The sequence below is a fragment of the Zootoca vivipara genome, chromosome 14, assembly GCF_963506605.1.
Source record: "Zootoca vivipara chromosome 14, rZooViv1.1, whole genome shotgun sequence".
Lineage (NCBI taxonomy): Eukaryota > Metazoa > Chordata > Lepidosauria > Squamata > Lacertidae > Zootoca > Zootoca vivipara.
The window spans coordinates 26,319,115-26,347,104 of NC_083289.1; the positions used below are offsets into that span (position 1 = coordinate 26,319,115).

The following is a 27,990-nucleotide window of genomic DNA, read 5'->3' on the forward strand; positions in this document are numbered from 1 at the left end:
GTGAAACCTTGAGCCTGACGTTTTTCCCAGAGCGTGACTGCAGAAAACCAGTATTCTTGGGGCACTCGGTTCTGTGTCCAGTTACTGTACCCAACAAATCCAACATGCCTGTGATCTGCATGCAGGAATTTTGATGAGCCTTTTATTTATTATTATTTCCAAAAAATTATACGCAGCTTGTGTGTATAAATTGTATCAAAGCAGTTTACAATAATAAAATCAGTATAAAATGTTCAAAAATAAAATAATATCAGCAATAATCTGAAACCAGTTTAAAACATGCACCAACATTCTTCATGTCTGGATAGACTTGCCAAAACAAAAATGTTTTTAGTGGGTGCCAAAAAGAATACAGTGAGGACACCGGCCTGATGTGTAGGTGCTGCTATATTAAAATACAGATTTCTTACAAATGTGGAGGTATTATTACATGGCACCTGTAACCTGTAACATTGGCAGTTCTGCAAAGAAACTGAACTGTCCATAAGTACTTAGAATCCCCTCTTCATTGGCCTGTAGTCCCCTGGCCTTTTAACCCTTGTGGACCTATCTCTCTTGTTTTATCTATACTGTGCTGGTTTTGCTTGGAATGGGTTTTACTCATCTTTATCATTGTGTGAGCCTATTGCTGAAACCCATCCTTATGGTGAAAGGTGTGAAATAAAAACAGTGGAGTGGTAGCAATAATATGCATGAGTACCGTTTTTTAAAACCTCTTCTCTAGTGCCTCACAGCTGCCCTTTGTCCTCCTTCACTTCTCCAGCATTATAGCACTTCTCTTCTGGCCGCTGCAGCCGCCGCCGTGTCTGCTTCAGATGACCCAGAACTTTTACACTCCCGGTTTTTCCCCTATGCTTCGTCTCAGATGTTCCTGGATCAGTTGAACGCAGGAGGGAGTGCCACCCTTCCAGCCACTAACGGCAGCAACAGCGGCAGCAACAGCAGCCTTGTGTCCTCCAACAGCCTGCGAGAGACCCATGGCCACCCCGTGGCCAACAGAAGTAACACAGACCCAGCCTCTCTCTTTGGCGTCATGCCGGATATTATTTCCTTGGACTGAATCTTGTTGAGTTTTCACTGGACTAGCTAGAGGAGAGATCGGGGGTTTTGTTTTATCTTATTTTGTTTAGAAATGCAGACGAGCTTTTCCTTTTTGTAGGGAAAAATATTAAGATATGTACAGAGAACAAAACTATATTTTCAGTTGTACTTTTGTATATAAACAAAATATGGTTTGACTGGTAAAAAATATTACAAAAGCTCCCAACCTAGATTTTTGGATATGGAAGATTTTACACCACCCTTTCTGTCTCGAGTGTTCGTTTGTTTTAAGGCTTTGATTTTTTTAACTGCATCACTTTGTTTCTTCACAGTGATATTAATGGAAAAGTAATGGAGTGATTGAAGCTTTGAAAAGTTCTGGGAGGCTTCTAGTTCCAGGGAAGACAGGTGGCACCCACAGTAACTGGAGGGGATGGTTTTCCTCCATAGGGCACAATCCTCTGGGAATATTTTCCTGCACAAGCACCATTAAAATGAATGAGTCTTGTGCTAGTGGATCAGGCCCTCTCTCTTTCTTTGTAATTTATGTCAATTCCACAGCATTCTCTGCCTGCTAAACTGGTTGTGTGGCTTCTTGGAATGTTCTTTCAGCTCTTCCTTCTGGTTCTGAACATCTGTTCGGAACCCTCCTTGTTCCTTCATCAGACACCATATTCTTCTGTTTGTTCAGTTCTCTTCATGGGGGAAAAAATACCCACACTCCTGCATGTTAAGCATTACCATTGGAAGGTCTCTCCACTTTTGCATGAGGCAAAATGGCTTCTCAAAATCCTGCTGCCATAAAGGCATCGGTGATCCTTTCTTGTATGTTAAATGTTCTGTGTTAAAGACTTGCTTTCTTGAGGTCATTCGACATTGGCCTAACACTCAAACTTCCTTTCCCGGGACTTTTAAAATCTCTTTTGTGAAACTCCCAACATCATACTATGCTATCAGGACTTAAATGAGATGATATAATTGGAAAATGATGTACGGATGTGCAGATAATGACAATTAGCACGCCAGAGTCCTTTCTGCAAGCATTTTTGAACTATAGGCTCCAACCCTATGCACTTCTGCTTCAGAACAAACCTGCATCAGATTGGGCTATATTAGTGGCCAAACCCCACACAAGTGGTTTTTTTTAAAGCTCAAAGTCCTTCTCCCTTTCCCTCAAATTTACCAAAATTTGTTAAAATCCTGAGGGTGATCAATCCCCCTACCTGCTTATTGGCTTCAAAATAATTATTGAATGATTTTGGCTCCCTCTGACTGAGCATGTGAAACTATATTTAATTCCCCTTTAGTGTCTGTGGGTCTCTCCCCCACCCCCACTACCTTAAAACCTGTGTGGCTAGTTAGGAAAGGGTCTTTTCCAACTTGGGGATTATTTAAACTCTTCCTTTCTTACTAAATGACAGAACATGTAAATAGAGAGAAAGGGAAGCTGTTCATAGTACATCGGAGAAAGAAGGGGAGGGCCAAGCAGCCATGTTGATGTATCCCAGAGCCCTCATTGGAGTGCAGATCTGTTCTCTGCTGTGAAAATACTTTATAGCTAGCTTTTAAAAATCTAGGTTTACAACAAATCAAGAATGGATAGGAAGGAGGGAGGTAGAAGGGTTGGTTGTAGGTTTTTTTTTTTTGCTATACTTTATCAAAGACCATGTTAGCAATTTCTTTAAACCATAGCTGCAGAAGTTAGTATCTTGTTGTGTCCCCCCCAGCGTTGTTTTCAAAATTGTTTTTAAGATAAACTTTGCATTGATATCAAGCCACCACTATTTAATAGGAAACAATCATTTCTTTTCAACCGTATAAATGTTCTAAGTGGGTTTTCAAATGTCCCCTTTGCCATTTTAAAAGCTGACTTGAATTTTTAAAATGTTTGTTCATATGTATATGTGTGTGTATATATGTATTTATAGATCTCTCTTTGTGTGTGTGTCTCAGTGTGTCTGTTTCATGCATGTGAATTCCATTACTGTCTGGCTGAAATGTTTCCTTTGACTAGTTTATAATTTATTAAATGTCAGTAAAATCTAAATAAAAGGAACACAAAAGAGGAATCCTTTCTAAGTTCACTCTAGCTTGGAGGCATCAGAAACTGATTTCTTTTTTAAAAAGTATAATGAAACTGGTTTAACTTAATATAAAATGTGGTCCCATTTTGTTGCAATTGGAAGGATCATTCCAAACACTGAAACAATCAGAGATTTGCTAACTTTGGAAAGTCTGGTCACAGTGTAGTTGCAGGAGTCAAAATTGACAAGTGTTCTGGTGAAACCCTGTAGCTGATGCTCTGCTTATTAGCTTAAGGTGAATGCTTTTTATCAGGCACTTAAACGTGAGTCTGGGTACCACCTGCTAAATACATTGTAAGATGTGGGTCTTGTAGCTTGCTTTGAATGCAAATGGCTCCAGCTTCAGTCTCCGCCAACTCCATGTAGAGCTGGAAAGGTCCCCTGCCTGGGACCCTGGAGAGCTGCTACCAGTCAGTGTTGACAATATTGAGCTATATGGACCAATAGTCTGACTCGGTATGAGGCATCTTCCTATAATGTTACCTGGAAAATGTGGTACAGTCAAGTGCATGCAGATGATGGGCTGCAATCGAGTGTATTTATGACCCATTTATTGTCATGCAATGTAAGCATATGTAAGTGTGCACTTGGCTACAGCATCTACACGAGGCTCCCCCTTCTCACCAAATGTATCTACTGCAACTCAAATGGCTTTTATCTGCATGTTTGTTGAGATTTTTCTACATCTGACAAAACAACTGTTGAGTCAGAATTTTAGGAAACTTTCCAACAATTCGTCAGGCTTCAAGGAACACCGTACTCTGCTTTCAGTGCTGTTTGGTGTGTTTAAATGCTGGAAATAATATTGTGCTTTACAGTAAATGGGAACTGCCTGAGAGTGCAATTATCTTCAGTGTGACTTGCCTGAAAGGTGTTTTGGGGCAGGGGAAGATTTTGCCCATCCTCTTTCTTAGCCTGTGGGTGCTCGATAAAAATCTAGAACTGTGTAAGACTAGAAATCTTCTAGGACTGGTTCAATTTTTTTAAGTCCAATTAATTGTGAAATTAAAAGGTACCTACATGGAGCCCACGGGTTTTCATGTTTTTCTCTCTCTGATAAGGTAAATGCCACTTCTCACCACGGTGGGCAGTAAGGGGTGGGCATTGCACTTCCGGTTTGGGAATGAGAAATTTAAAAGCATTACAAATGAGACAAGGCACATAAAAAACAAAGGTCAGTCAGTTAATGTTTAATGTGGAGAGCACTTGAAAAATTAAGGTAGCAAACAGTTGTTTATATGTTTTTTCCTGCTCCTCCTGTCCTTCATACTAAGTAAAAGCAATGAATCTTCCCAATTCAAACTGAATAGAGTTTCCTGGCCTTCCTTAACTTGGGTTTTGGGCTAGGGAGGAGATTTTTGATGTATTTAATTCTGGGAACCTCTTTTGAAAAGGTATTTCCTGGCCAGAGTGTGTGTTTAAGTTCTTTGGTTTTTTTTTTTTTAGCCAACAATAATAGTTAATTCGGAAGAGGTTCCATTTTGTCAGTTTCTTTAAAATACTAATTTTTAAGAATTGCAGAGATGTTGTTTTTTTTAGTAACATGGAGTTAAGGGGTGTATTTTAGTTAACACACAAATCCTGTTAGATTTGAATATGGAAAGCGTACTTCTTGCATTTCATAACTTGTTGGCTCACTTTTTTTTGGCTTGTTTTTCCAAAAGAGAAGTAGAGGGATGTGTGTCTCACTTTGTACAAATTTTTTGGGGTGTGTGTGAGTGAGTTGAGTGAGTGAGTGAGTGAGTGTGTGTCTACACAAGTACACATGGATGCAAGGTCCTTGTAAATAGCAAGGGTAGAGTGATTCTGAATCACTTCTGTGGGCATTACTCGATACAGAGTTTGTTGTTGTTGTTTTTACTTAAAAGCAAAACCAAATTAAACCTTGCTAAGACTTAACTAGCAGTTTGTTGCAAAGTCTTGCAATATTTTCATAACTGCATTCCCAGATTTTCTTATCCCTATCAAACATATACCATAGTCCCCTGGAAGAAGGCACTTTTGGAAACCTTCCACTGAACTTGTAGCTAGTCCTTGTTTTTTTTTTATGTGGTTAACCTTTTTCATTGCATTAAACATTTCAGGGTGTTTTCTTTTTCACAATACATTATGTCTTGCTTTGTTTTTATTAGTTTCCTTTCAATGAGAGCTTAGATTTTTATTGAGAGAGAACCTGCCAGAGGCCCCGGCTTGTGCTGCTGTTTGTCGCTCTAATTAACAAAAGGGAAAACAATATGTAAATAAGCAGAAACTTTTAAAAAGTTATTAATTCCATAAACTCAGATCTGTGATTCATTGCCTTAACTTTCTCTTAGTTTTCCATACAGCATGCCAAACAAGTTTTAAAAGTGGCTTTTAAAAAAAAAAGTATAGTAGACCAATGTCAGTTTGTATAAAAGTATCAAGTGAAAATATTTATTACATGCATTGGAAAAAATGGTTTGCCCTACTGAATGTTACCTGTTTATGTAAAACATCTTTAGATGTAATAAAAAGCATTATTACGTTGTCTCTTCTGGAATAAATGTTGCTGAATTTGCACACTGTAAGTTTACATCTGCAGGAAAGCTATTAGGAAGGTGTGCATGTTTGTTGAGAAGTCCTATAGGTAACCAGCGCAAATGTGACACAACTGGACTCTACTATGTCTCTCAATTTCTGCCAGTGGGTGCTGGAAGTAGTCTTAAATCAGGCCTGCTCAACTTGGGGGCTGTCTTTTGGCTTGGTAGATTATGCCCCACAGAGACAGAGTGGTAGCCACTGGTTACGTTGGTTGGTGGATGCTCAACACCTGCTGTGCTGTTTGGTTTTTAAAGCCCACCTTGTTTCGAAACAAGATTTGAATGGGCTTTCTCAATACAGGGGAAATAACCACATGTCTCCTGCCAAGGTCTGGAGAAACAACCCTGCTGAATAATCATAGTACATAACCTGCAAGTTCTTCTTGTATGCTACCTTAAAATTCTTGGCCCACCAACACAGGACTGAAAAATAACCCAAATTCCTAGGCACCCTGTTTTTAAAACACTGAAACTGAAGTGAAATAGGTGGTCCATTTTATACAAAGCCCAGTTCCACTGGTTTGTTTGAACCAACACTTTGGGCCTGGGAAAAATAGGATCTCTACTATATATTTTTGAGGGTTCCAAAAGACAAAGCATTTAAGGCAAGTAAGTGGGGGAGATCCCAGTTCCATCAAGCACCTGAAGGAGCACTGCAAGCCACAAGGAAGACGGTTGCCCTTCTGTTCCCTTTCTTAATGATTCAGTAGTCGGCAACAGGGAGAGTGATGGATTGGACCAGGTCTTCATACCTGACTATTCCATTGTGGCCCACTTTGGCTTCCTTCAGGAGGTTGTCCACTGTAAACAATTGCACAGTAATTGTGGCACGTCAGTTTATTTGTACATTATATCTAGATTATTGTCTACCTTTTTTATTTTTCACCTGTGTGTGTGAGAAATAATTGTAAAACTATGTTATTGTGGGTCCAAGGAGTGTTCCCATTTCAAGGAATAGGTGCAAAGGCACAAACCCAACAGCTTTCCTTCCCAATTCTGTTGGTCCCAGAAATTGACAACTTGTGTCTATTCCACTCACCTGCCTGTCTCTCTGGTGCTCCATATATTTACATTGGTGCTGTCAACCTAGTTTTTTCAAGAAAAGAGTGGGAGCTGCTGCTGCTGCTGCTGCTGCTAATTTAGGTAACTTCCTTAAGAGAAGTACCATTTTGAAAATGAGAAAGCAAAGGGGTCTGAGAGAGCAATCTAAATATGATTTAGTGATTAACCAAACAGGGAACTGGAGATGTTTCAGAAAAGGCTATGTCAATCGAAAGGAAATGCTTTTAAATACATAACCAATTGATGTTGCTATTATGTATTGCATTTATATCCCACTTTTCCCCTCCAAGCAGCTCAAGGTGGCGTTCATGGTTCTTCTCAATTAATCCCAGCAACCCTGTGAGGTTGGTTAGGTTGAGAGGCAGTGACTGGCCCAGGGTCACCCAGTGAGCTTCATGGCTGACTGGGGATTTGAACTCTGGTCTTCGACGTCCTAGTCTGACACTCTACCCACTATAACACGCCAACTCTCAAGTCAGACTTTGTGAAGCAGCCTTCTACAACCTGGTGTCCTCCAGATACTTTGGACTGCAACTCCTGTCAGTTGCTGATGTAAGTTGAAGTCCAACGAAACATCCGCTTGATGGCAGATAACCTGGAAATTGTTGGAGAGTTTCTGCTTCACATAGTAAGCACACCCTTTACCTAGTACTCCTGATCAATACAATATTATTAAAACAGCACAAAAGCCTGTTGGCTGGAGGCAAAATTAAGATTGAGGGGACACATCAGAAATGCAAGCCAGCCAAGAGAGAATCTCGCCACTAAGAGCTTTTTACCTTCCTCCTTAGACAGTTTCTCTCCTAGATTCATCAACTTGGCCCTCAGCTCTGCCACTGAAATGAATCCCGTCTTGTTCCTGTCTGCCATCAACATGGCCAAGAGGATTTCGTTCTTGGGATCTTCTTGCTGCATTTGCCGGTACATGATGGTCAGGAAAGTTGAGAAATCCATTTCTCCAGTCCTGTCTGGAAACCAGAAGAAAGATTGGGTAGTCTGCTTGAATCAGTGGTTTCTTGTGCCTAACAGGGCCCTATGAAGGGGATTAAGCAATCCACCATGGCTCATCAGGATTGGGACCTAAGATTTTCAATTTGTTCATAAACTAACTAGACCTAGGGATGGTCAGTTTGCTAATGACACCAAGTGGTTCACAGATGTAAGGAGAAAAAAGAGAGTTGCAAGGAACTCCAAAAGGACCTCTCCAAACTGACTGGGCATTGAAATGTTGAATGCAATTCAAAGTAAAGAAGTGTAAAGTGATGCACATTGGAAACTTTCCCCCCTAATTTCACATATATGTTTATAGGGTTTGAACAGACAGTGATGGGGAAACCAAGCCTTGTGAGGAACCATGGAGAGAGTTGGGGATGTTTAGCCTGGTAAAGGGGGGGACTGAGGGGAGACATGATAGCCATCTTCCAATAATCTGAAGGGCTGTCACATGGAAGAGGGAGCAAGCTTATTTTCTGCTGCTCCAGAGGGTAGGAATTTGAATAACAAGAAAGGAGATTCTGACTAAACATGAAGAACTGTCTGAGAGTATGAGTGGTTGGACAGTAGAATGGACTCCGTCAGAAGGTGGTGGACTCTACTGGAAGTTTTTAAAAAGAGTTTGGATGGCCATCTGCCAGGGATTATTGAGCTGTGATTCCTGCATTGCAGGAGGTTGGACTAGACAACTCTTTAGCTCCCTTCCAACTTTATTTGACTCCAAAAGAGCAGGAGAGAATCACCTTAGCCAGGTGCGTAGCAAGGGAGGGGCGTAAGGGGCGGGCCGCCCCTAGCTCCACTCGCGTGGGGACAGCGCCCCCCGGCCCCTGGACCGCCCCTCGCCTCCGCCCAAGCAGGAAGAAAAAGAGCGTGCTATGGAGCGGGTTGCCGGGCGCCGGCAAACCGCTCCATAGTGTGCTCTGCTTCAGAGCGCGCCGGCCCCCCGGGTGGACTGTGCATGTGCGTGCTGCGGAGAGACGCCCCGCCCCCAGGGGTGCCGCCCTGGGCAGCCAAGCGGCACCGTTCACCACTGACCTTACCGTAGCTAACCTTGCTTTAAGCATTAAAACACACTAGCTCTCTAACCCTTGGAAAGAAGCACCTGACGAAGAATTTTGGGGTGGGATCTAAGTAATTGGTACAGGCTGCCTTTGCAAGAGAGTGTTTATTAAAGCACTGACTATGCCTACCCTTTACTTACCAACTTTCTGCAGCTGAAGGTGCCTGGCCACTTCTCCGGGGGTGGGACTGCTCCCCAGACAGCGCATAACAGTGATGAGATCACTGGCATTGATCTTGCCTTTATGCTTCTTATCGTAGAGAGAAAAACATTCTTTGAACTCTAATCGGGAAAAAGGAGAGGAAGAAACCCAGTTTCACTGACACACCCAAAAGGAGATGTGTGTAACCTTTGACCCTCCAGATGTTTCTGGACTGCAACTCCCATAACTACCCCTGGCCATTATCTATGCTTACTGAGGCCTCAGAAAGGCACGTCAGTGCTAAGGAGAAATGACAGAAACTAGCTACCTTCTAGGAATAGTGCAAGTCCCTCTCTATCATTTCATTTTTATTTTATTTTTCAGACTACTATAACCACTGCATGAGCATCACTTGGAAAATAACTGGACAAAACAGCAGGAAAACAATAATATAATGTTAACCCATTTCAAGGTAAAACAGCAATTCTTCCTTTGAAAAGCAGAGGAACCACTGTGAAGCTGTGCTTAACTTTTCACATCAACAAGGACTTTGTGGCTGATAACAGGCAGCAGTTCTTGGTAGCTGAAGTTATTTCTTTTATTATCCATTTCTAAGGTAGTAGCGCGGGTGGCGCTGTGCGTTAAACCACAGAGGCAAGGTCTTGCTGATCAGAAGGTTGGCGGTTCGAATCCCCGCGATGGGATGAGCTCCCGTTGCTCGGTCCCAGCTCCTGCCCACTTAGCAGTTCGAAAGCATATCAAAGTGCAAGTAGATAAATAGGTACCACTACAGCGGGAAGGTAAACAGTGTTTCCATGTGCTGCTCTGGTTCGCCAGAAGCGGCTTTGTCATGCTGGCCACATGACCTGGAAGTTGTATGCCGGCTCCCTCGGCCAATAATGCGAGATGAGTGCTGCAACCCCAGAGTCGGTCACGACTGGACCTAATGGTCAGGGGTCCCTTTACCTTTAAGGTGGTATTAGTAATTATTTATATGTCACCCATCTGACTGGGTTGCCCCAGCCACTCTGGGTGAATAAGGTATGTTTACATTGCAATGTAGCCGAAGCAAAATTCCATGTATGTTGGTACTTGGCCAATTAATAATAATAATAATAATAATAATAATAATAATAATAATAATTCCAACAAATTATAAAACCACAGTAAAACACCAGACATGAAAAAACTTCCCTATACAGGGCTGCCTTCAGATGCATCAATAGACAAGCTGTCTATAAAGAATTGCAAAATACATTAAACTAGGGTTTCCCAAACTTGGGTCTCCAGCTGTTTTTGGACTGCAACTCACATAATCCCTAGCTAGCAGGACCAGTGATCAGGGATTATGGAAACTAGTTCAAAAACAGCTGGATACCCAAGTTTGGGAAACCCTGCATTAAACAGTGGCATCCATGGTGCCATGATACGTAGTGAAGAGACGGGCACTCGCTTCCCCGATATTTAAAAGACTTAAGTAAGAATAACCTTCCTCAATGCTTGGACGAGAAACTTGTCAAAAGGAATTCCTCAAAATCTGCTTCCAAGGCAGAGCAGGACACACACAAGAAGAAGGTAAGAACATTTAATTAGTTGCAAATAGTGTTTTGTTAAAAGGTACATACCATTGATTTGATCTTGGGACAGGAATTTTGCCTGCAACACACAAAAGGAACAAAAGGGAAAGTTTGATAAATTAAACTGTAATCTGCAAAGCAAGAAACATCACCCTCCCAGTCGTCTCCAACACACATAGACAAGCTAGATTCTGTCCCCCCTTCATTCACCATTGTTGGGTATTAATTGCCCTTTTCAGTGGGGTGTGCCACTCCTTTTGCCTGCCAGCTTGCTAGTCTCTTTGCCTTCTGCGTCTGACTTAGTATGGTCGAGGTCTAAAGTCCACCTGTGCTGACGAGTAGCAAGAAGCAGCAGGTGTAATAAATACTCTTTGCTGTCATGGATACAGGACATGCTGTGTGTTGGATTTCAGCAGCTACTAAACAGACAGTAAGTAGGCCATGGAAATGTCGATTTACTAGAAGCTGTTTTTCACCTCTCCATAGGTGTTTTAAAACAAACAAACAAACAAACAAAAACAAACAAGTGTGACAGTTGTTAGAAAATGCCACCATACTAAAAGCAGCAATTACCACCCTGGAATCCCCCAAATGATAGAGCGCCTCCGAAGGCTTGGTAATCCCAAAAAGATCTCAAGACACCTCATGCTGTGTTTAAATACCAACTAGTGCCCATTTGCTAATGCTTAATGCGATTGTTTCAGGAGGACACACGGAGGTCACTCAACCACTAGGAGTTAGCACGGATGAATCTTCCAGCAGAATAAAGCAGGACAAGAGATTCCCCTGGATGCTTAGGGCTCACTTTTAAAATTCGGTCGCCCAAATTGTGCTTTTTTTTTTTTCTGGTGCAATGTGCCGGAACGCAGTTCTGGCACCCTTTTTCTTGGCCACTCCTCTCGTGACACCTAGCAAATTCTCTCTGCACAGGCTTCAACCGAAGTCCGTGTGTGTGTGTGTGTGTGTTGAATTGCCCTCCTACCTTTTCCTAGCTTTATGTGCTCAGAGACGATAGACACCCACCTGCTGGGGCCTTGCGGGGTGCTGTCATTCACTCCTTGCTGTTTACTGTGATCCATGAGCTGCTGTTGGTGCAGCTGCACCGGAAGCCTAGTCTACATCACCGTTGGCGCCTCTGCCTCCCACCTAACCGGCTTCTCCCTCCCCTCCCCTTCTGTAGGGGCCTCAGGAGCAGCTGCTTCTGCCCTCCTTGCACCCAAGTGAAGGAAGCCCCCTTCCTGCCCTGCATCTGCTACCTTGGCACCTTCTACAATTACTTCAGCAACTTCATCGAGCATTTCGCCGCCGAGCACGTCCAGCCACTGCCCTTGCGAGGAGGCCCCTTGCACGGTGGGTAGCTCCAGCAGCAGCCTCCCCCTGCCACCGCAGCCTCAGGTGAGGGCCGAAGCGGCTGTGGCGGTCCGCTGAGCATGTGCAAAGTGCCGCCTCCTTTCCCCTACTTGGCTGTCCCTCCTTCAGCCATTTCTGGGCAGTGAGTACCGGCACCCTTCTCCCCCCCCCCCAGAAGAAAAGCACTGCCCAAAACGTTGCTAGGATTAGATAGGTTTTTCTCCAGAGGGGGCCTTAGCCATGAAGGCAGGAGAGATGGTTAATGGTGGCAGAGCAAGAGAAGTCTGCCCCAGGTGGTCTCAATTTGCTATTTTTTAAATTACAAACCAGTTGAGCTGAATAGTGACTATGCTTGGGACAATTGCTCTCAGCACCTCAACAAATGGAAACAAGGAAGTTTGGCTAAACAAACAAACATGCTGCATAACCTAAAGTAAAATACCCTTGAAAGAGGTGGAAATATGACCACTTCTGAGAATGTCCATGGACCCCTACTGCTTGGTTGCAAATACCTTTTGGGGGAAAGGTTGTGGCACCCAACCCCACATGGAAGGAAGTACTCATGGATGAAACTGATCAGATTGACCCATTCCAATTCGGGTTCAGGCCTGGGACTTTTACGGGATTGAATTAGGCTCGATTGCCTTAAGGATGACTTTTATTGAGAGGACAGGGGGGATGAGACCCTGTCATTCTTTGTTGTTTTCTCAGTGGCTTTTGGTACCATTGGCCATGGTATCCTGCTGAATAGGTTCCGTTTTGCAGCAGTTCCACTTCTATCTCAGGGTTGATTTCAGAGAATAGCACTGGGTGATTATTTCTTGACCCTCTGACAACTATGCCGTTGGGTGCCACAGGGCACCATCCTGTACCCAAGGCAGCCCTGTTTAGGGATGTTTTTAATGTTTGATGGATTTCTGTATTTTAATATTTTGTTGGAAGCCGCCCAGAGTGGCTGGGGGAACCCGGCCAGATGGGCGTGGTATAAATAATAACAATATACCGGTATTATTATTATTATTATTATTATTATTATTAAACACTTGTATAATGCTGCAGCTGAAAGACTTACACTGGCTGCCAGTTAGCTATCAGGCCAGGTTCAGGAAATGGAGACTTGGGACTCAGCTATATAGCTGCAAATATGTTTTAAGTGCATTATACAAATGTGACACTAGTTGGCGATGGTGAGCTTATGGCAAATTCAATGTATTTTTCAAAACGCTTTAAAAAAGCATTTCACAGTGTTTTTCTTATGTGTCTAGATTCCACCTTGGTCTGTATTAACAATTTATTTTTTTAAAAAAATAAAATCTCAGCCCACAAAGACTTTAGCAAACTTTTATTTCTCTGCCAACAAACTCTTTTACATCCACTTAGTTTGGATCACACTCAGGATAAATGTACACAAGGCAAAGTCATGGAAGGCGAACAGTCAATGAAGGTTCGGTCCAGGAATTTGAGGTTACAAAGGAAAGTTCTACTCAACAAGTCCTTAAAAAGTTTTGAAGAAATAACCATGCACCTCCCTTAGAATTATTATTTTTTACCTGAGTATCAAAGGGAAGGGAAAGCATAGAGGACAACAGACATTGGAACGAAGAGGACATGCGGCAAGGAGGAAGCATCCATTTTGAAAAGTGGCGGAAATTTAGCCTTCCTGATCAGAGCTGTGCAATATGCCTCAGTGGCCATTCTTGAGGTTCTGCTTTAGGATCAGGTTCTGAACATAGCTTTGTGTGTGCGTGCACACACCTGCCTCTTCTACAGCCTTCCCCAACCTGATGCCCTCCGGCTGGTGCGCCCAGGAGGGCCCTATGGAGTGATTTAAGAAGTGGGGTCCCGTGGGATCTACAGTACAGTCATACCTCGGTTTAAGTACGCTTCGGTTTGAGTACTTTCAGTTTAAGTACTCTGTGGACCCGTCTGGAACGGATTAATCCACTTTCCATTACTTTCAATGGGAAAGTTCGCTTCAGGTTAAGTATGCTTCAGGTTAAGTACAGACTTCCGGAACCAATTGTGTACTTAAACCGAGGCACCACTGTATTCTTCCTCTTGCCAAATGATCAGAGGGCATTTCAAAATCCATTAAGATGAAGAAAAAAAGAAAACAAAAAAATTTATTCACTGAAATTTCCAGCAGTAGCTGCTCTCAAAACCAAAAACCAGACATTGGTGGGCTCTCCCAACACTGGGCTTTAAGAAAAAGGCAGCGAGAACTAATCTAGACTGTACAGAAGAAGCAAATTCACTTCTCTTTTGCATAGTTTATTCTGCAGGACACAGGAAGGAAAACAGGGAACAGGGTGGGTATGCATAGCACTGAACCTGCCCTGACCAAGGGAGGCCTGCTGGAGATGATCCTCTCTGGCTTCTGAAATCCTCACAGACCCTGCTGACGTGTTTACAAGGTTACCTTATCAGCCATAGGAACTAGAAGGATGAAGAACACTCAGAAACCTAGAGCTCAAGCAGACAAATATTTCAGGTTCAATGGTGGGTCCCAATGGGTGTGAATAATTCTCTGTACAACCCACACATGCCCTGATTACAGACTAAGGCTGTGATCCTAAACAGACATAGGCTGCAACCCTAACCCAATTTATGTGGGCATGAAGCCTCACTGAATTTAATAGCATTTATTTCTGAGTAGGCCTGGCTTTATTTGCAAGTAGGCCCCAAGGAACTCAGTGGAGCTTGTTTCCATGTAAACCTGCATAGGACGAGAATGCAACACTTTATCTGAGCTACGTTAGGATTAGCCATTGAATTTATTTATTTTTTTGGCGGGGGGGAGAAAGGAACTTCTCTTGCTCTGTACTGTGGGCCTGATCCACTGCACACATCATGCCCCTCTTCAATGGTGCTTGCAACAGAGCAGTTAAATGCTCTCCCCCTTTGCAGAGTGCAGGTTACTCATGTGCAAGGTGTAAAAAGCCCACGGTTCCGGAATGTAGATGACTCCAGGGTACTTCTTCCTGAGGATCTTGTCGTTCCAGAGCCAGCCGACCCACAGGGCGATCAATACCAGTGTGATGATGAAAGAGTAGAAAAGGAAGCGTCCGTTGCTGTCCATGAGCAAGCCTTTCCGCTTCTGGTGCATCACCAGAGCCATCAGGGCAAAGAAGGTGAAAATGAAGAGGATGAAGATCTGCCCTTCCGTGACAAGGTACCTGCAAGTAGGGGGGAAAGGGACGTGGGTCAGAGAGCTTCTTCATACAGCAGGGAAGAGGAAGCAGGCGGATGGGGAAGGCGATGACATTCAGCACTGGAAGAAGATGCCTCTCAGGTAAGAGGTCTCCCAGGTTGGCTTCCCAGCACACAGTTTATTTCTGATGTTTGTGCCCTGCCTTGCTGTACGAAATCTGAATCAAGGCAGGTTGCAGACAGTAGTTGTGATAACTATTGAAATGATCTAGACCAGCGTTTCCCAAACTTTTTCAGGCCACTGTCCCCTTGGTTCCATGAACTCATACCTAGTAGGTCCCCTACCCTATAAAAAGCATGATTCAGAATAGCAGTTTGCCTGACCCTCTAAGGAAGATAAGAACACAATAAAATTCAAAACGGTTATTAATTGCAGAATTATTTTTTTAAAAACCAAGTAAAGCTATCTACCTTAATTAATTCAACAAAACTGATGAACTTGATTCAGGGATACCAGCTTTTCAAGGTCTGATAGTCATTTACACCTCCAGTGCCCCCTGCCTTTTAGCGTTCCCCCCCCCACCCAAAGGGGCTGTACCATGCTCTTTGGGAACCACTGATCTAGGACAACTTTACACCACAGTTAAAAGCAGCACCAGCAAAACCTTGAAGAAAAACAATGTTCCAGAAAAACAATTAAAAACAGACGCGTGTTACTTAAGAGTAACAATTTCTACTCTTCCAAGTTACAACTAGGGATCTTGGTTTAAGATTCAGGATGCCTTTGAACACTGGCTGCCCATCCCCTGGTGATGCATCCATGGCCTCATGAGCTCTGTAGCATCTAATTGACTTCCCCTTCCTCCCCCTCTCCAAAGCCACACCTGGCTCACTTACCAGTAATAGAGGCTGCTGGGCCCAATGAGGAGTAAAGCAGACACAGGTATCCTCTGCTGCTCTTCTTTAATTGGGATGAAGCAGCCGGAAAAATAGATGCACAGGATAAGGAAGAAAGGGATGTACCTGCGAGAGGGAACACAATTGCAGCAGAGCCATCAGCGGACACTGTCAACAGACACCTCCCCAGAGCTGGATATCAAGATCAAGCGGGCGAACAAGCTGTACCATTGTGGGGAAGTTCTCACTGGAGTGGTGGTCATAACAAGTAAGGATGCAGTTCAGCACCAGGGTATCTCCTTAACAATGGAAGGATCTGTCAACCTGCAGTTGAGTGCCAAAAGTGTTGGTGTGTTTGAAGCCTTCTGCAATTCTGTTAAGCCTATTCAGCTTATTAACAGTACTGTCGAAATGGTAAAACCTGGAAAACTGCCCAGTGGTAAAACAGAAATTCCTTTTGAGTTTCCACTGCAAGTGAAGGGGAACAAAGTTCTCTATGAAACCTACCATGGAGTTTTTGTCAACATCCAGCCTCAGAAAGGTAAACCAACCCCAAGCCCAGTGGACTTTACTATTACTCCTGAGACTCTACAGAATGTGAAAGAGAGGGCGTTGCTCCCAAAGTTTCTCATAAGAGGCCATCTCAACTCTACAAACTGCATCATAACACAGCCCCTCACAGGGGAGCTTGTGGTGGTCAACTCGGATGCTGCGATTCAGAGTATTGAACTCCAGTTGGTACGAGTGGAAACCTGTGGTTGTGCTGAAGGTTATGCTAGAGATGCCACTGAGATTCAGAATATTCAGATTGCTGACGGAGATGTCTGTAGAAATCTTCCTATTCCAATCTACATGGTATTCCCCAGACTCTTCACCTGCCCCACCCTGGAAACCACAAACTTCAAAGTTGAATTTGAAGTTAATGTCGTCGTCCTCTTGCATGACAATCACCTCATCACGGAGAACTTTCCACTGAAGCTCTGCAGGCTCTGATTAATTAGAAGTTTCAGGAATACCATTGAGACCAGAAGCCTCCTATCAGTTGGGACTCCAGTGTGTTGGCACTGCGAGAACCAAGCAAGGTGATTGCTGCTGTGTATTCTCAAATCCTATGGCGATAGAAGAATGAAATTTAGGTGTTCCGATGAGCCAGAATTGTACACTTGCAGCTATAAAAGTGCTCTCTCAAGGTCGTTGCCCAACATGGACCAGCTGAATTTTGCCCTGATTCTACTGTGGAGTCAAGTGTTTATCAGATGTTGAAGAGCTGCCTCTGTTTATGGCGAAATTGTATCACATACAAGACCACTCTCTAGCTGAACCACCCCTTCATCTGCTTGATCCTTGTTTGTATGAGTTCTGCTAGCAAGAGAACATAACACAAAGGAGTTTTGTTTGCCAATATGTCATTCCAACTGAAGCCATTTCCTGTCCATGACAGAGTATGCTCACTGTGCTTACATGTTGTAATACTATACAAATTTTGAAGAAAATGTACTGAAATCTGAGTAAGAGCAGTGTGGTAGGAATTCCATTTACCTAAAGCAGTGGACTTACAAACTAGAACGAAACTGAACTTTTCAAAAACTACTATATAGATATTCCTGTTTTCGCCATGGACATTTTAAATAAAAACTTTGTGTGAATGCTGCTGGCCACCAACTGCCCATGGGGGACATTTTGGCTTGGGTGCAATGGTTTAACATAAATAGCATAGGATTCGTCAGTATTGGAGCACCAACTATAATGATTAGCGCTCGTTTGCCTGCAAGCAGAATGGTATTACACTGCCATCTTCGGACAAGTTTGCCTTTAGAATGAGATGAAATCCACTTGAGTTGAACTAAGGGGAAATTGGGACATAGGAGAGGAGATGGTAGAATATTTTACCATGCTACGTATCCTTGAGAGGTGTCAGCCTACAAGCTTACTAAAGGAATGGAACCATCTGGAGACGTGCATGTTTGCCTAGATCTGATCCCACGTCCTTTCTGCATTGCATTACCATGTTCTAAATGGTGTACGCCAAACAAATACAGCCCATTCCTGAGTTGCATAAAGTAAAAGTGCCTGTTAAGTGACGGGAGCTTTGATTTCTTTCTCCAAATATGTTTATTGCTAAAATGGATGAAGTCCTCTCACATATGCAATGTATGTTAGAAAGCAAACTAAAATTCTGTGGCTTGCTCACAAAAAACAAAACAAAAAAACAGACACCTCCCCAGATTTAACGCAGAAAAGAGGGGTTCTTTGCTTCAGCTGTAACAACATGAAGACTGGGCGAAGTCTCTGAACAAAAGCACTGTGGTAGTAAAGGTGGGGGGCCTGTCTGTGCTCTGTCCCCTTTCCCAGAGATCTGACCAGGTCCTCTGCAGATGGTTTCAAGCTGCTCCTTACAGCCCTGAGAGCTGGGAAGTTCATTCATTCATTCATTCATTCATTCATTCATTCATTCATTCATTCATTCATTCATTCATTCAGCGAGCCAGCCAGCCTTGCCCAGTGTGGTGCCCTTATAAGAATTGTCTGCCTGGATCAGGCCAGTGGCTCATCTATTTCAGCATCCTCTTCTCACAGTGGCCACCCAGAAGCCAGCGGGAAACCTACATGCAGGACCTAAGCAAAAGAGTCCTCTCGCTTCCTATGGTTTCCAGCAAGTGGCATTCAGAAGCATTGCTGCCTCCAAATGTGGAGGTGGAGAACAGCCATTGTGGCCACTACCCAATGACAGCCCTCTCCTCTGTGAATTTGTCCTCCAGATGTCTTGGATTACAACTCCCATCATCCCCAGTTGGTGGGGAAGGCTGTTCTAACTACCCACTAACTTTAACCCTAGCTCTTAATGAAGTAAAAGCAGAGGCTGGCTTAGATGCTCGGTTTGTTATCTAATTGCAGCTGAGTTTTATTCAGGATAAATTCCAGTAAGCATCAACATCAGGACAAGGCCCTGTTTCGATTAGTCTTCATCAGCTGGCCACATGAATGAAAGAAAGCACAATTGATTTGGGAGATAAAACAGAGCTTCTGGGGAGGTCAGAGAGAGAAGTCTGTGTGGAACTGGTTAGGAGGAATGGCTTAAGGAGAAAAGCGCAAGGGGGCCTCTCATGCAAGCTGCCATCTTCCGGGTCTTATGCAGAAGTTAAGAGGCAGCAACAACATTTCACTGCTCCTTCTGCACCCCGGGCAGTGGCTAGCATCACAGGTCAATAACCAGAACCAATGACGTCAAGTCTCTCTGTGCCAAATTCTGCCGCATATTAGCCAGGGATAAATGTCACCAATTTTACCAGGGAACACACGCAACAGAAGAAAAGGTTATCCGTTCAAGCTGCCTATCGCTGTTAAATCCAGAATGCTCATTTCGTTTTGGGTCCTTACTGCTGCTCCCCCTTCTACTTTCCAGTGGAGGATCATTTATATATGTGCCTTCTAAAATCACGCCTTCCTCCTGTCAGGACTATTTGAGAACAAAATGTGGACACAACCAGAAACGGGCTTCTTATGCTACTGTTAATGGAGGATGAGAAACACGCCCCCTCCAAAAAAAATAAAATTGTGGGAGAGAGAGAGATCTGTAAAAAGCACCCCACTAGGGATCATGCCAGAAGAGATGTGCAGTAGGGTGATGACTTTTTCATTTCCCCCCTCAAAAATCATTTCCTGTAGCACAAATGGATGAACTTTTGCCTATTAATGACTAAAATGAGGTATATTCCATTGAAATATTAAAAAAGGTTACGCACAAACCATTTTTAATTTTTTTTGTATGCCGTTTTACCATTTTATAAAATTGTATTAAGAATTCTATATATATTTCGTATCAAATTTGGACACAACGCCACATTCCTCAATGGGGAGTGATCTTAGCAACATAGGGTATACAAATGTCACACCTGTGCAAGGTAAAAGCCCCTTTTGGGGACCTCAAAACTCAGCCAGCAGACCCTGCCGGGCATGCTGGGAAAAGAACCTACAGGAGAGGTAGCAAAACATCGTCCTCTAGTGGCGTCTATACTGTTACTGCAGCTTTAAAAAGCTTGTGTGTTTGATGACCCTATATAATGTTGTATACAGTGGTACCTCGGTTTATGAACACAATTGGTTCCGGAAGTCTGTTCATAAACTGAAGCGTTCATAAACTGAAGCGAACTTTCCCATTGAAAGTAATGGAAAGTGGATTAATCCGTTCCAGATGGTCCGCGGAGTAACCGTTCATAAACTGAAGCGAACTTTCCCATTGAAAGTAATGGAAAGTGGATTAATCTGTTCCAGACGGGTCCGCGGAGTACTTAAACTGAAGCGTTCATAAACTGAAACATGGGTGTAATTGGTTCCGGAAGTCTGTTAATAAACTGAAGCGTTCATAAACTGAAGCGAACTTTCCCATTAAAAGTAATGGAAAGTGAATTAATCCGTTCCAGATGGGTCTGCGGCGTTCATAAACCGAAAATTCATAAACCGATGTGTTCATAAACCGAGGTTCCACTGTATACTGTATATTCCTGTGTATAAGACTACTTTTTAACCCAGGAAAATCTTCTAAAAAGTCAGGGGTCGTCTTATATGCCGAGTCATATTTCTTAAACGGCGAGTATATCTCAAACTCTATATTTTAACTGGAAAAGTTGGGGGTTGTCTTATACACCCAGTCATCTTATATATGGTGTGTGACTCTAAAGCTTGGGTTCAATTTTATATTTGCTTACAGTGACTTCAAAAATGGTAAAAAAAACCTAATAAATTTTTTAAAATCATTTTGTGCGTGAGTTTTTTTAAAAAAATCAAATCTCTTTGAAAGTAAGATTTTATCTTTAATGAAAGCTCATCAAATTATGATACAGGGAAATGAGGTTGTAAAAAAGTCATCACCCTAATGCTCACTCAACTGCTTCGATTGGTGGAACTGGCCCCATTACAAGTGCCACATAATATCCGTTCCACATTTGTAAGAACTTGATCTTTTAGTATGGCAACACTTGCACTTTGGAACTCCCTGCCTCTTGACATCAGGCAGATGCCTTCACTGTACTCCCTTTGATACCTGCTAAAAACATTTTTGTTTAGACAAGCCTACCAAGAGATGTAAATGTTGATGATTGATTTAATGTGTTTTTAGTTTATTACTGATTTTATCCCTTGAATATTTTAAAGAGTTGTTTTTACTGATGATGTTATTGTTTTATTCTCTTTAAGCTGCTTTTGGTGTTGTTGTTGTTTTTGCAATTAAATCGTTTATAGATTTTATGAAATAAATTAGGAATTGTTGTTGTTGAGTGGTGTTTTCTCCTCCAAGAAAAGTGGGGGGAGAGGAACACCAATACCCCAACCTGATGCTTGGGAAACGCCCTGCAATTTACTTACCACATTGAATGGCCCAGATATTCATCATAATAATACAGCAGTTCAAATGAATCAATCTGGAAAGGAAGGAAATGAGAGTCAAGCCAAGGAAAGTGTCCCAGCTAGCAGCAGACACAAAGCAGACGGGAAGCACCAAAGCCCCTCATTACCAGAGTCTCCGGTTTGAGGTTTTTGATGATGGGGTTCTCCCGGACGGACAGGTGGAGCTGGTAGCCACTGAAGATCAGCCGATGGTTGACAGAGTCCCCTACCAGGTGAATGCTGGCTCCCATGACGAAGGTGATGATGCAGATGTACACCATGGACCGTGGGAGAGTTTTGGGGGACCGTTCGATGAGCTGCAATGGGAAACTCCTCTCAAGAACATGGAGAGACAATCAGACCCTGCCCTACACACACACACACACACACACACACACACACCCCTCTTCCTCCGGCAAGAGCTGGAAACATCCTGTAGACAGGACTCACAGTTCTTGGGTTCCAATGATTTTTTTAAATTTCATTTATTTTTAATTTCATTTGTTTCCTAAAGGATAGGACTATTTTTAAAAATTAAAATTAAAAAGCAGAACTGCAGCCTCCACTGACCTGCAACTAATCCAACCACCCTTTCCACATCAAAGCAATTGATTGTTATTCATTAGCCTGAAGGATCAAAAACACCACTCAGTAGAAGCGGCCAATTCCATTGCCTCCACTGCGCTATTTGAGAGTGTTCCTGTGCCCCACAACCAGTGGCTGTTCCACCCCCACCCCAATCTGCAAAGCTCTTGAAATGCAATTTCATATCAAATTTAAAAGGCAATGCCGGCCATTAAGTCATGTAAGGCAGAATGAAACGATGAGACTGGTCTCAAATTAACTTATGTTAAGAGTTGAAGCCAGGGAAAGAGAGCAATTCCAGTTCCTACGGTTCAGAAACCTAAACATTCACACTGACCTAACTACTGCAGAAAACATCCTTGCTAGTTCCAAAGACCCAAATGTGTTCACACACACCTATATAAACTTACCTTGTAATGGGCATCTATTCGGCTCACAAGCAATTGTCACCCACCTGCTTGCATTTGAACAAGACCTTTTGTATGTGGTTATTCTGACACAATTGTTATCTGAATGTTTTATCTCTGAGAACAGACACTCAAAAGCAGGTTGCTCCGACAGCTTATTTTGCTGAATCATTTGGGCTACATCGCATAGCTGCTGTAGGGATTATAGCAAGATCACATATGTGATCACTAAAAAAAAAATGCTAGAAAAATGCTAAGTATTATTAATTACTTAGCCCCAGTTTTCTGCCAGAGAAAAGCTGCTTTACTTATAGCAAGCATTTGCAGTTATGCCGTCTAATATTTCATGGACCAGCTTTCCCCAACCAGGTGCATTCCAGATGCTCTGAACTCCGCAAACCCAGAAGATCTGGCCACCAATGGTTAGGGATTATGGTAGTCAGAGCCTAACAACATCAAAAGCTTGGGGAAGGCTGTCATTGGTGAATGCTACCATGGCTGAGTTTACTTTGCTGGGCTCCGAAATGCCAAACCCAAGTTTGGCATTTTCCATCAGTAGCATGCTTCTTGGAGAGCTATTGTCATTTTTAAACCGATGATGCGAAATGCAAGCAGCACTACGTGACGACACCCATCACAATCATGAACCTCTACCATGTTAACAGTGACATTTGACTGTTATCAGTGTGTGTTCCGAGAAGCCAAAATCTGTCCTCCGATTTCGTAAAAGTTTTCGTCCTTAGCCACAAGAGTCTTCCATAGTTCTACCTCATTAACACGGCACTTTAGAATTTCAACAGGTGTGGGGATTTGAGCTTACTATGCCATTGAGAGGTGCCATTTGTGTTTCTCTCTCCAGTAAATGTTTCTGCAGCCTCCTGCTCTGAAAAAGCTACACAGGAGGAGCTACTGTATGATGTTTCCCCCTGAACTTTTAACCAGAGAGCGGTCACCTAAGAAAGCTGTGAAGTAGACCACTGGCAAGAAGATTTGCAGAATGAAAGAACAGACTTGCATGTACAATCTCAAGAGTAAGGTGAGCACAACAGCAACCCCGCATGCCACCCATGAGAATTTCACTGAAATTTTCTCTCCTCTGGTGCAGTTTCTTTTCTCATTAACTGGTGGCACAAATAAGTGAACAGGATAAAATTTTAGCACAGCACTACTTCTGAGCACCATCGTTTCAGAGAATTCACTTTCCACTCTGATCATTATTCCTGCTGTTCAGCCTTCCAAAACACACAAACAGATCTCAGCAGACATGAGAGAAGAACACAGCTCAAAAATTTACCTTCAGAAGAATAAAGGGTGTTATGACATTGTAAGCCATGTGAAAATAATCTCCAGCACTTGGCTTGTTCAGGGGAAACCATTCCAATGGAAGCACAATCTGAAAGAATGGAAAACAGAAGAAGGGATGAGTTTCATCACTGGCAGCCTAGAGCAGTGGACTTCTTTTTTAGTTTTATACTATTATATGGTCTTGTTGTCAGGGCTGGCCACAAAAGCCATTTCCTTCCTGCTTTTGTGTAGCAAAACCCAAGCCCAACAGAGATTGCAGTAAATGAAAAAGAGACCACCACATTCATTCATTCATTGAATTTACACCCCACTCCCAGGAATTTATGGATGTAAGAAGAGTCCTGCAGCTAGGTCAAGTCAGTGGTCCATCTCATTCAGCATTCTGCTCTCACAGATGCCTCAAAGGGGAGCCCCAGAGCAAGTCCCTGGCTGCAACAGCACTCTCCCAACTTGTGATTCCCAGAAGTTGCCATTCAAAGGCAACTGAGCACAGCCATCATGGCTACTAGCCATGGGTAACCTTACCCTCCATGAACTTGTCTAAATTCCTTTTACAGCCAACCAAGTTGGGGTCCATCACTACACCACATGGAATTCCAGAATTTAACTAAGGCACTGTGTGCTTTCTGTTGTCTGTCCTAAATCCTCTAACGTGGGGAACTGAGGAACTCACAATTTCCGGTTCTGGGGAACTCCAAATGCTGTGACCAAAATTTGTCGTCGCCCCCCCCCCCAGTCACATAGAGTTACCAACCTCTTTCTGCCCGGAACCCACATTTTTAACAACCACCGGATGGTAATGCAAATGCAGTGGCACTCACCATGGCAATGGGGCGCCCAAAATCCAGCACCCAATTCTGCAGAGTGAAATAAAACCACAAGTCGAAATGAAACCGGGGATTCCTGCAGGCGTCTTCCTCTTGAGCCACTCCATGCCTGCCAAGGAGAACAGTTATTCAATAGTAAGGAAAGAACTTTGAAAAGTGTTTGGAAGCTTCAGCTGGCCCAGAATGCTGACTCAAGACCAGTGACAGGAGACAGGTTACTCCACTGCGAAAACAACTTCACTGGTTAGCTGTCTGTGTGCTTTTGAATTGTGTGGGCACAATTCAAAGTACTGGTCAGAACCTCTAAAGCACTTTATGACTTGGGCCCGGATTACCTGAAATCTTATACCTCCCTACATGAATTTGCCTGGGTGCTAAGATGAGCACTTTCTCTCAGTTCCAACCATCAGAGGCAAGGTTGGTGGTCACATGAGAGGGTGTCTTTTCTGTGGATGCCCCCATATTGCCTCCCAAGAGAGGTCAGACTGGCTCCTTCTTTGTTATCCTTCTGCTGGCCTTTGTTATCCTTCCACCTTCCTGTTCAGACTGATGATTACTGGGCAAATTGTACTTCAATTGCTGGTTCTAAAACACGTTTTGATATATTTTAATGATTTTAGGAAGTTTTTTTAAAAAATAATTTTGCATTTTACAATGTTTTTAAATGTTGGAAGCTGCCTTGGAACCCAGCTTGGGAGAAAGGTGGGTTATAAATACATTAAATAGTAGTAATCTTACGTGCAACTTACGAACACAACTTCAAACAAAAGGAAGCTGCATTTTCACACCCACGCAGGGTTAACCGGTGGTACTCAATGCAACAGAGCAACCTTCCCCAAGCTGGCACCCTCCAGATGTTTTGGACTACAACCCCCATCATCCCAATGGCCTTGATGTGGGCCTGGTGGAAGCTAGATTCAGAAACTTTTGGAGGGAGGCATGTTGGTGAAAGTTGCAGTAGGGTTATGTCAAAATACTGGGGTGGTGGGTGGGGAAAAGATTATACCTTGGCCAACCAAAAGTGGAATTAGTCACCTGTTGGACCATCTTTGGTAAACTCAAGTTCTCCTGATTTCTGCCAGTTAACCCCAATGCCCTGTTTTACTAGGTAAAACCAGCTCTTCTCTGACAAATAATTCAGAGCATTTAGTGGGCTCTAGTCAACAAAAGCCTTTGGCTACACCGAGAATGTCAGAAGGGCCTTGCATCAGGGGCCCCATCCAGCATCCTATTCAGTGGCCAAAAAGATGCCTGTGGGAAGCTCTCAGGCAGGACCTGAGCACAAGAGCATTTTCCCCTCCTGCAGTTTGCAGCAACTGGTATTCAGAAGCATCACTACCACTGATGGTGGAGGAAGAACACGGGCATCAGGGTTAGCAGCCCCTGAGAGACATCCTCCATCTTTAAAGTGCCACAAAACTCATGTCTCTTGAGATGGCTGTACCTCCTCATCAGAGGTCTCTTGTCTCTTACTCAAGAAGCTCATCATATAAGAACCCTGCTGGATCAGGCCAGTGGCCCATTTAGTCCAGCATCCTGTTCTCACAGTGCCTGCTGGAAGCCCACAAGCAGGACCCCAGCACAAAAGCCCTCTTCCCTCCCATGGTTTCCAACAACTGGCTATATTCAGAAGCACTGCTGCCTCCTAGTGTGGAAAGTCAACTTTAATGCATGTTTTATGGGGAGACAAAGAGAGGGGCTTTCTATGCTTAGATTAAGGTCACCAGACGTTCCCATTTCCCGGGGACAGTCCCCAGATTTACAAATCAGTCCCCCGACAAAGTCCATCTATTTAGTAGGAAGTTGAAAAGTGTCCCCAGATTCACTGGAAAAAAATCTGGTAACCTTAGCTTAGATGCAACCTTTCCCAAAGTGCTGCCCTCCAGATGTTTTGGACTAAAGCTGTGCCGGCTGGGCCTGATGGAAGCCAAATATTGGTGGGGGCGGGGGGACTTAAAACTAGGTTGGGGAAGGCTGCTTTGCCCATAAAAGCCTTCTTGTCATTTATTTAGACACAGATGCGCTCGGATAAGATTGTAATTAAACATTACACAAATTGTCTTGAATGAAGAATTAAATTAAAATATAACAAGTGAGAGAGACACCTAACAGATTCATTAACTAAGTATGGGATGGTTCTGGAATTCTAGAGCTGAATCTAGTCTAATTTAAATTTGAACTCCACAGAGAAGGTCCCAGATACTGCCCTCAGAGGGCTGAAGTCTTCTACAGAACTTCAGTTGGTTTTTAAAAAACGTGATATGATGCAGACTGGAAATAAAAGAATTTTTCAGGGTGCTGGTGTTGGTGGAAGGCTTTCAAAAATGCATACAATTTATTAGTCAATTCAAGGAATTTATGTACCAGCTTTCATTACAAATAGGAATTACCGAGGCGGTTCACAGACAAACAACCGCATATTTTCATAATAAAACAAAGTTAAAATACCGGTATACATCAGCACCAAGACAAAAATGTTTCCGTTTGGAAACTCTGCTAGAGCGTGGCAAGTGGGTTGCAGAAATTTATTCTAGGAAAAGCATGAGATTTTCTGGGACTGTCTCAGAACACGGATTAATTCCATACAGTATTAAAAAAAAAATATCGGCGAGGAAAGTCGTTGATCCTCGGGGCTTATAAGAGAGGCCTTTCATTAATTCCTGCTACTGTCATGCCTTGCACGACTTATTCCGCCGCGAGGGGACAAGACCTGCCTGCTCAGGGAAATATTTTGTCCCCCTTCAAAGTACAGTACTGTAAGGATTTCACCACAGATAAGAACCAGCCTTGCAAAATGTGGGGTGGGCGGGGGAAATCCGCCCGCACCTAAAACGATTCCATGCAAAGAAGTCGGCGTTGCGAAACACCGTTTAAACCGCAAGCGATGCCAAGATATTGTGCAAATGTGGGGAGGGTCCCTAATCAAAGGCCCTGATTCTGGCCGCACTTTGGAGCAAGTGGTCTCCCGCCTGCGAGGCTCCACTCTCTCTGTCCTGCCTGCCCCAGCGAGGGCGGCTTCCCGAGGCGCCCTTCTCAATCTCTGCCCGGCGCAACAGAGAAGCGCTGCAGCGCCTTCGGGGCAGAGACCTACGTCTCTCCGCGCTTGCAAAGACCGAGCCCAAGCAGCCTCCTGAGCGGCTGGACCAACGGGCAGCACCCGGGGGGGGGAAGGGCTTGCAGGGTGCTGGGTTGGGAGCACCTCCCCTTTTCTGAGGGGCGACTCACCTGCCCGACGACGAGACCCCCGCGGCCGCCTGCCGCCTCCGCACGCCCGACATGGGGAGGGCGCTGGGGCTGCCTGGCCTAGCGTGTCTCCTGCAGGCGCCCCCGAACTCGGGAGCCTTCCTCTCAGCCGCGGCTCTCCATGCTCGCCCGGGAAAGGAGGAGGGCGGGGAGGGGGCGAGGCGGGGCCAAGCGGCCGGGGCAGGGCAGGGCCCGCCTCTTCCCAGGCTCAGCAGCGCCCGGCCGTCGCCATCACCAACAGCAGTGGCTGCGCGCCTTTGCGCACGGGAGAGGCACGGGAACGCCAGAAGGCGGAAAGGAACTCTGCACATGCTCTAGGTCTGC

The 27,990-nt window shown here is 43.8% G+C and overlaps 3 protein-coding genes across 5 annotated transcripts in view; 1 reads left to right on the top strand and 2 right to left on the bottom strand.

The window, feature by feature from the left end:
• PIAS1 (protein inhibitor of activated STAT 1) overlaps nucleotides 1-5,567 on the top strand; it is a 57,684-nt gene extending 52,117 nt beyond the window's left edge. For 2 of the 3 annotated variants that reach the window (XM_035130659.2, XM_035130660.2), the window contains exon 14: nucleotides 764-5,567. In XM_035130659.2, the coding sequence (XP_034986550.1) occupies nucleotides 764-1,060 (297 nt within the window). In that variant the 3' untranslated portion in view covers nucleotides 1,061-5,567. The remainder of the gene's footprint in view (nucleotides 1-763) is intronic. The other variant, XR_009558544.1, reaches the window with a different exon arrangement.
• CALML4 (calmodulin like 4) lies at nucleotides 5,112-10,868 on the bottom strand. Its single transcript, XM_035130661.2, has 5 exons — nucleotides 10,731-10,868; nucleotides 10,569-10,599; nucleotides 8,943-9,083; nucleotides 7,528-7,716; nucleotides 5,112-6,487 (listed from the first exon to the last, which is right to left on the bottom strand). Exons 1-5 carry the CDS (start codon nucleotides 10,731-10,733, stop codon nucleotides 6,390-6,392), a joined length of 462 nt encoding a protein of 153 aa, XP_034986552.2. The 5' UTR covers nucleotides 10,734-10,868; the 3' UTR covers nucleotides 5,112-6,389.
• Nucleotides 10,869-13,197: 2,329 nt separating this feature from the next.
• On the bottom strand, nucleotides 13,198-27,983 carry CLN6 (CLN6 transmembrane ER protein). The gene is made up of 7 exons (XM_035131661.2): nucleotides 27,649-27,983; nucleotides 24,418-24,532; nucleotides 23,586-23,684; nucleotides 21,428-21,616; nucleotides 21,279-21,334; nucleotides 15,918-16,043; nucleotides 13,198-15,046 (listed from the first exon to the last, which is right to left on the bottom strand). Exons 1-7 carry the CDS (start codon nucleotides 27,975-27,977, stop codon nucleotides 14,755-14,757), a joined length of 1,206 nt encoding a protein of 401 aa, XP_034987552.2. The 5' UTR covers nucleotides 27,978-27,983; the 3' UTR covers nucleotides 13,198-14,754.
• Nucleotides 27,984-27,990: the final 7 nt, after the last annotated feature.

Coding starts and splice junctions, on each gene's coding strand:
- CALML4 (XM_035130661.2), bottom strand. Junction 7,717..8,942: donor CCTTCAGCTGCAGAAAGTTG/GTAAGTAAAGGG, acceptor TCTGGTTTCCAG/ACAGGACTGGAGAAATGGAT. Junction 6,488..7,527: donor GAAACTGTCTAAGGAGGAAG/GTAAAAAGCTCT, acceptor AATTGTTTACAG/TGGACAACCTCCTGAAGGAA.
- CLN6 (XM_035131661.2), bottom strand. CDS start 27,977: ATGTGCAGAGTTCCTTTCCGCCTTCTGGCGTTCCCGTGCCTCTCCCGT. Junction 24,533..27,648: donor GGGGTCTCGTCGTCGGGCAG/GTGAGTCGCCCC, acceptor TCTCCTTGGCAG/GCATGGAGTGGCTCAAGAGG. Junction 23,685..24,417: donor TTGGGCGCCCCATTGCCATG/GTGAGTGCCACT, acceptor CCATTCTTTCAG/ATTGTGCTTCCATTGGAATG.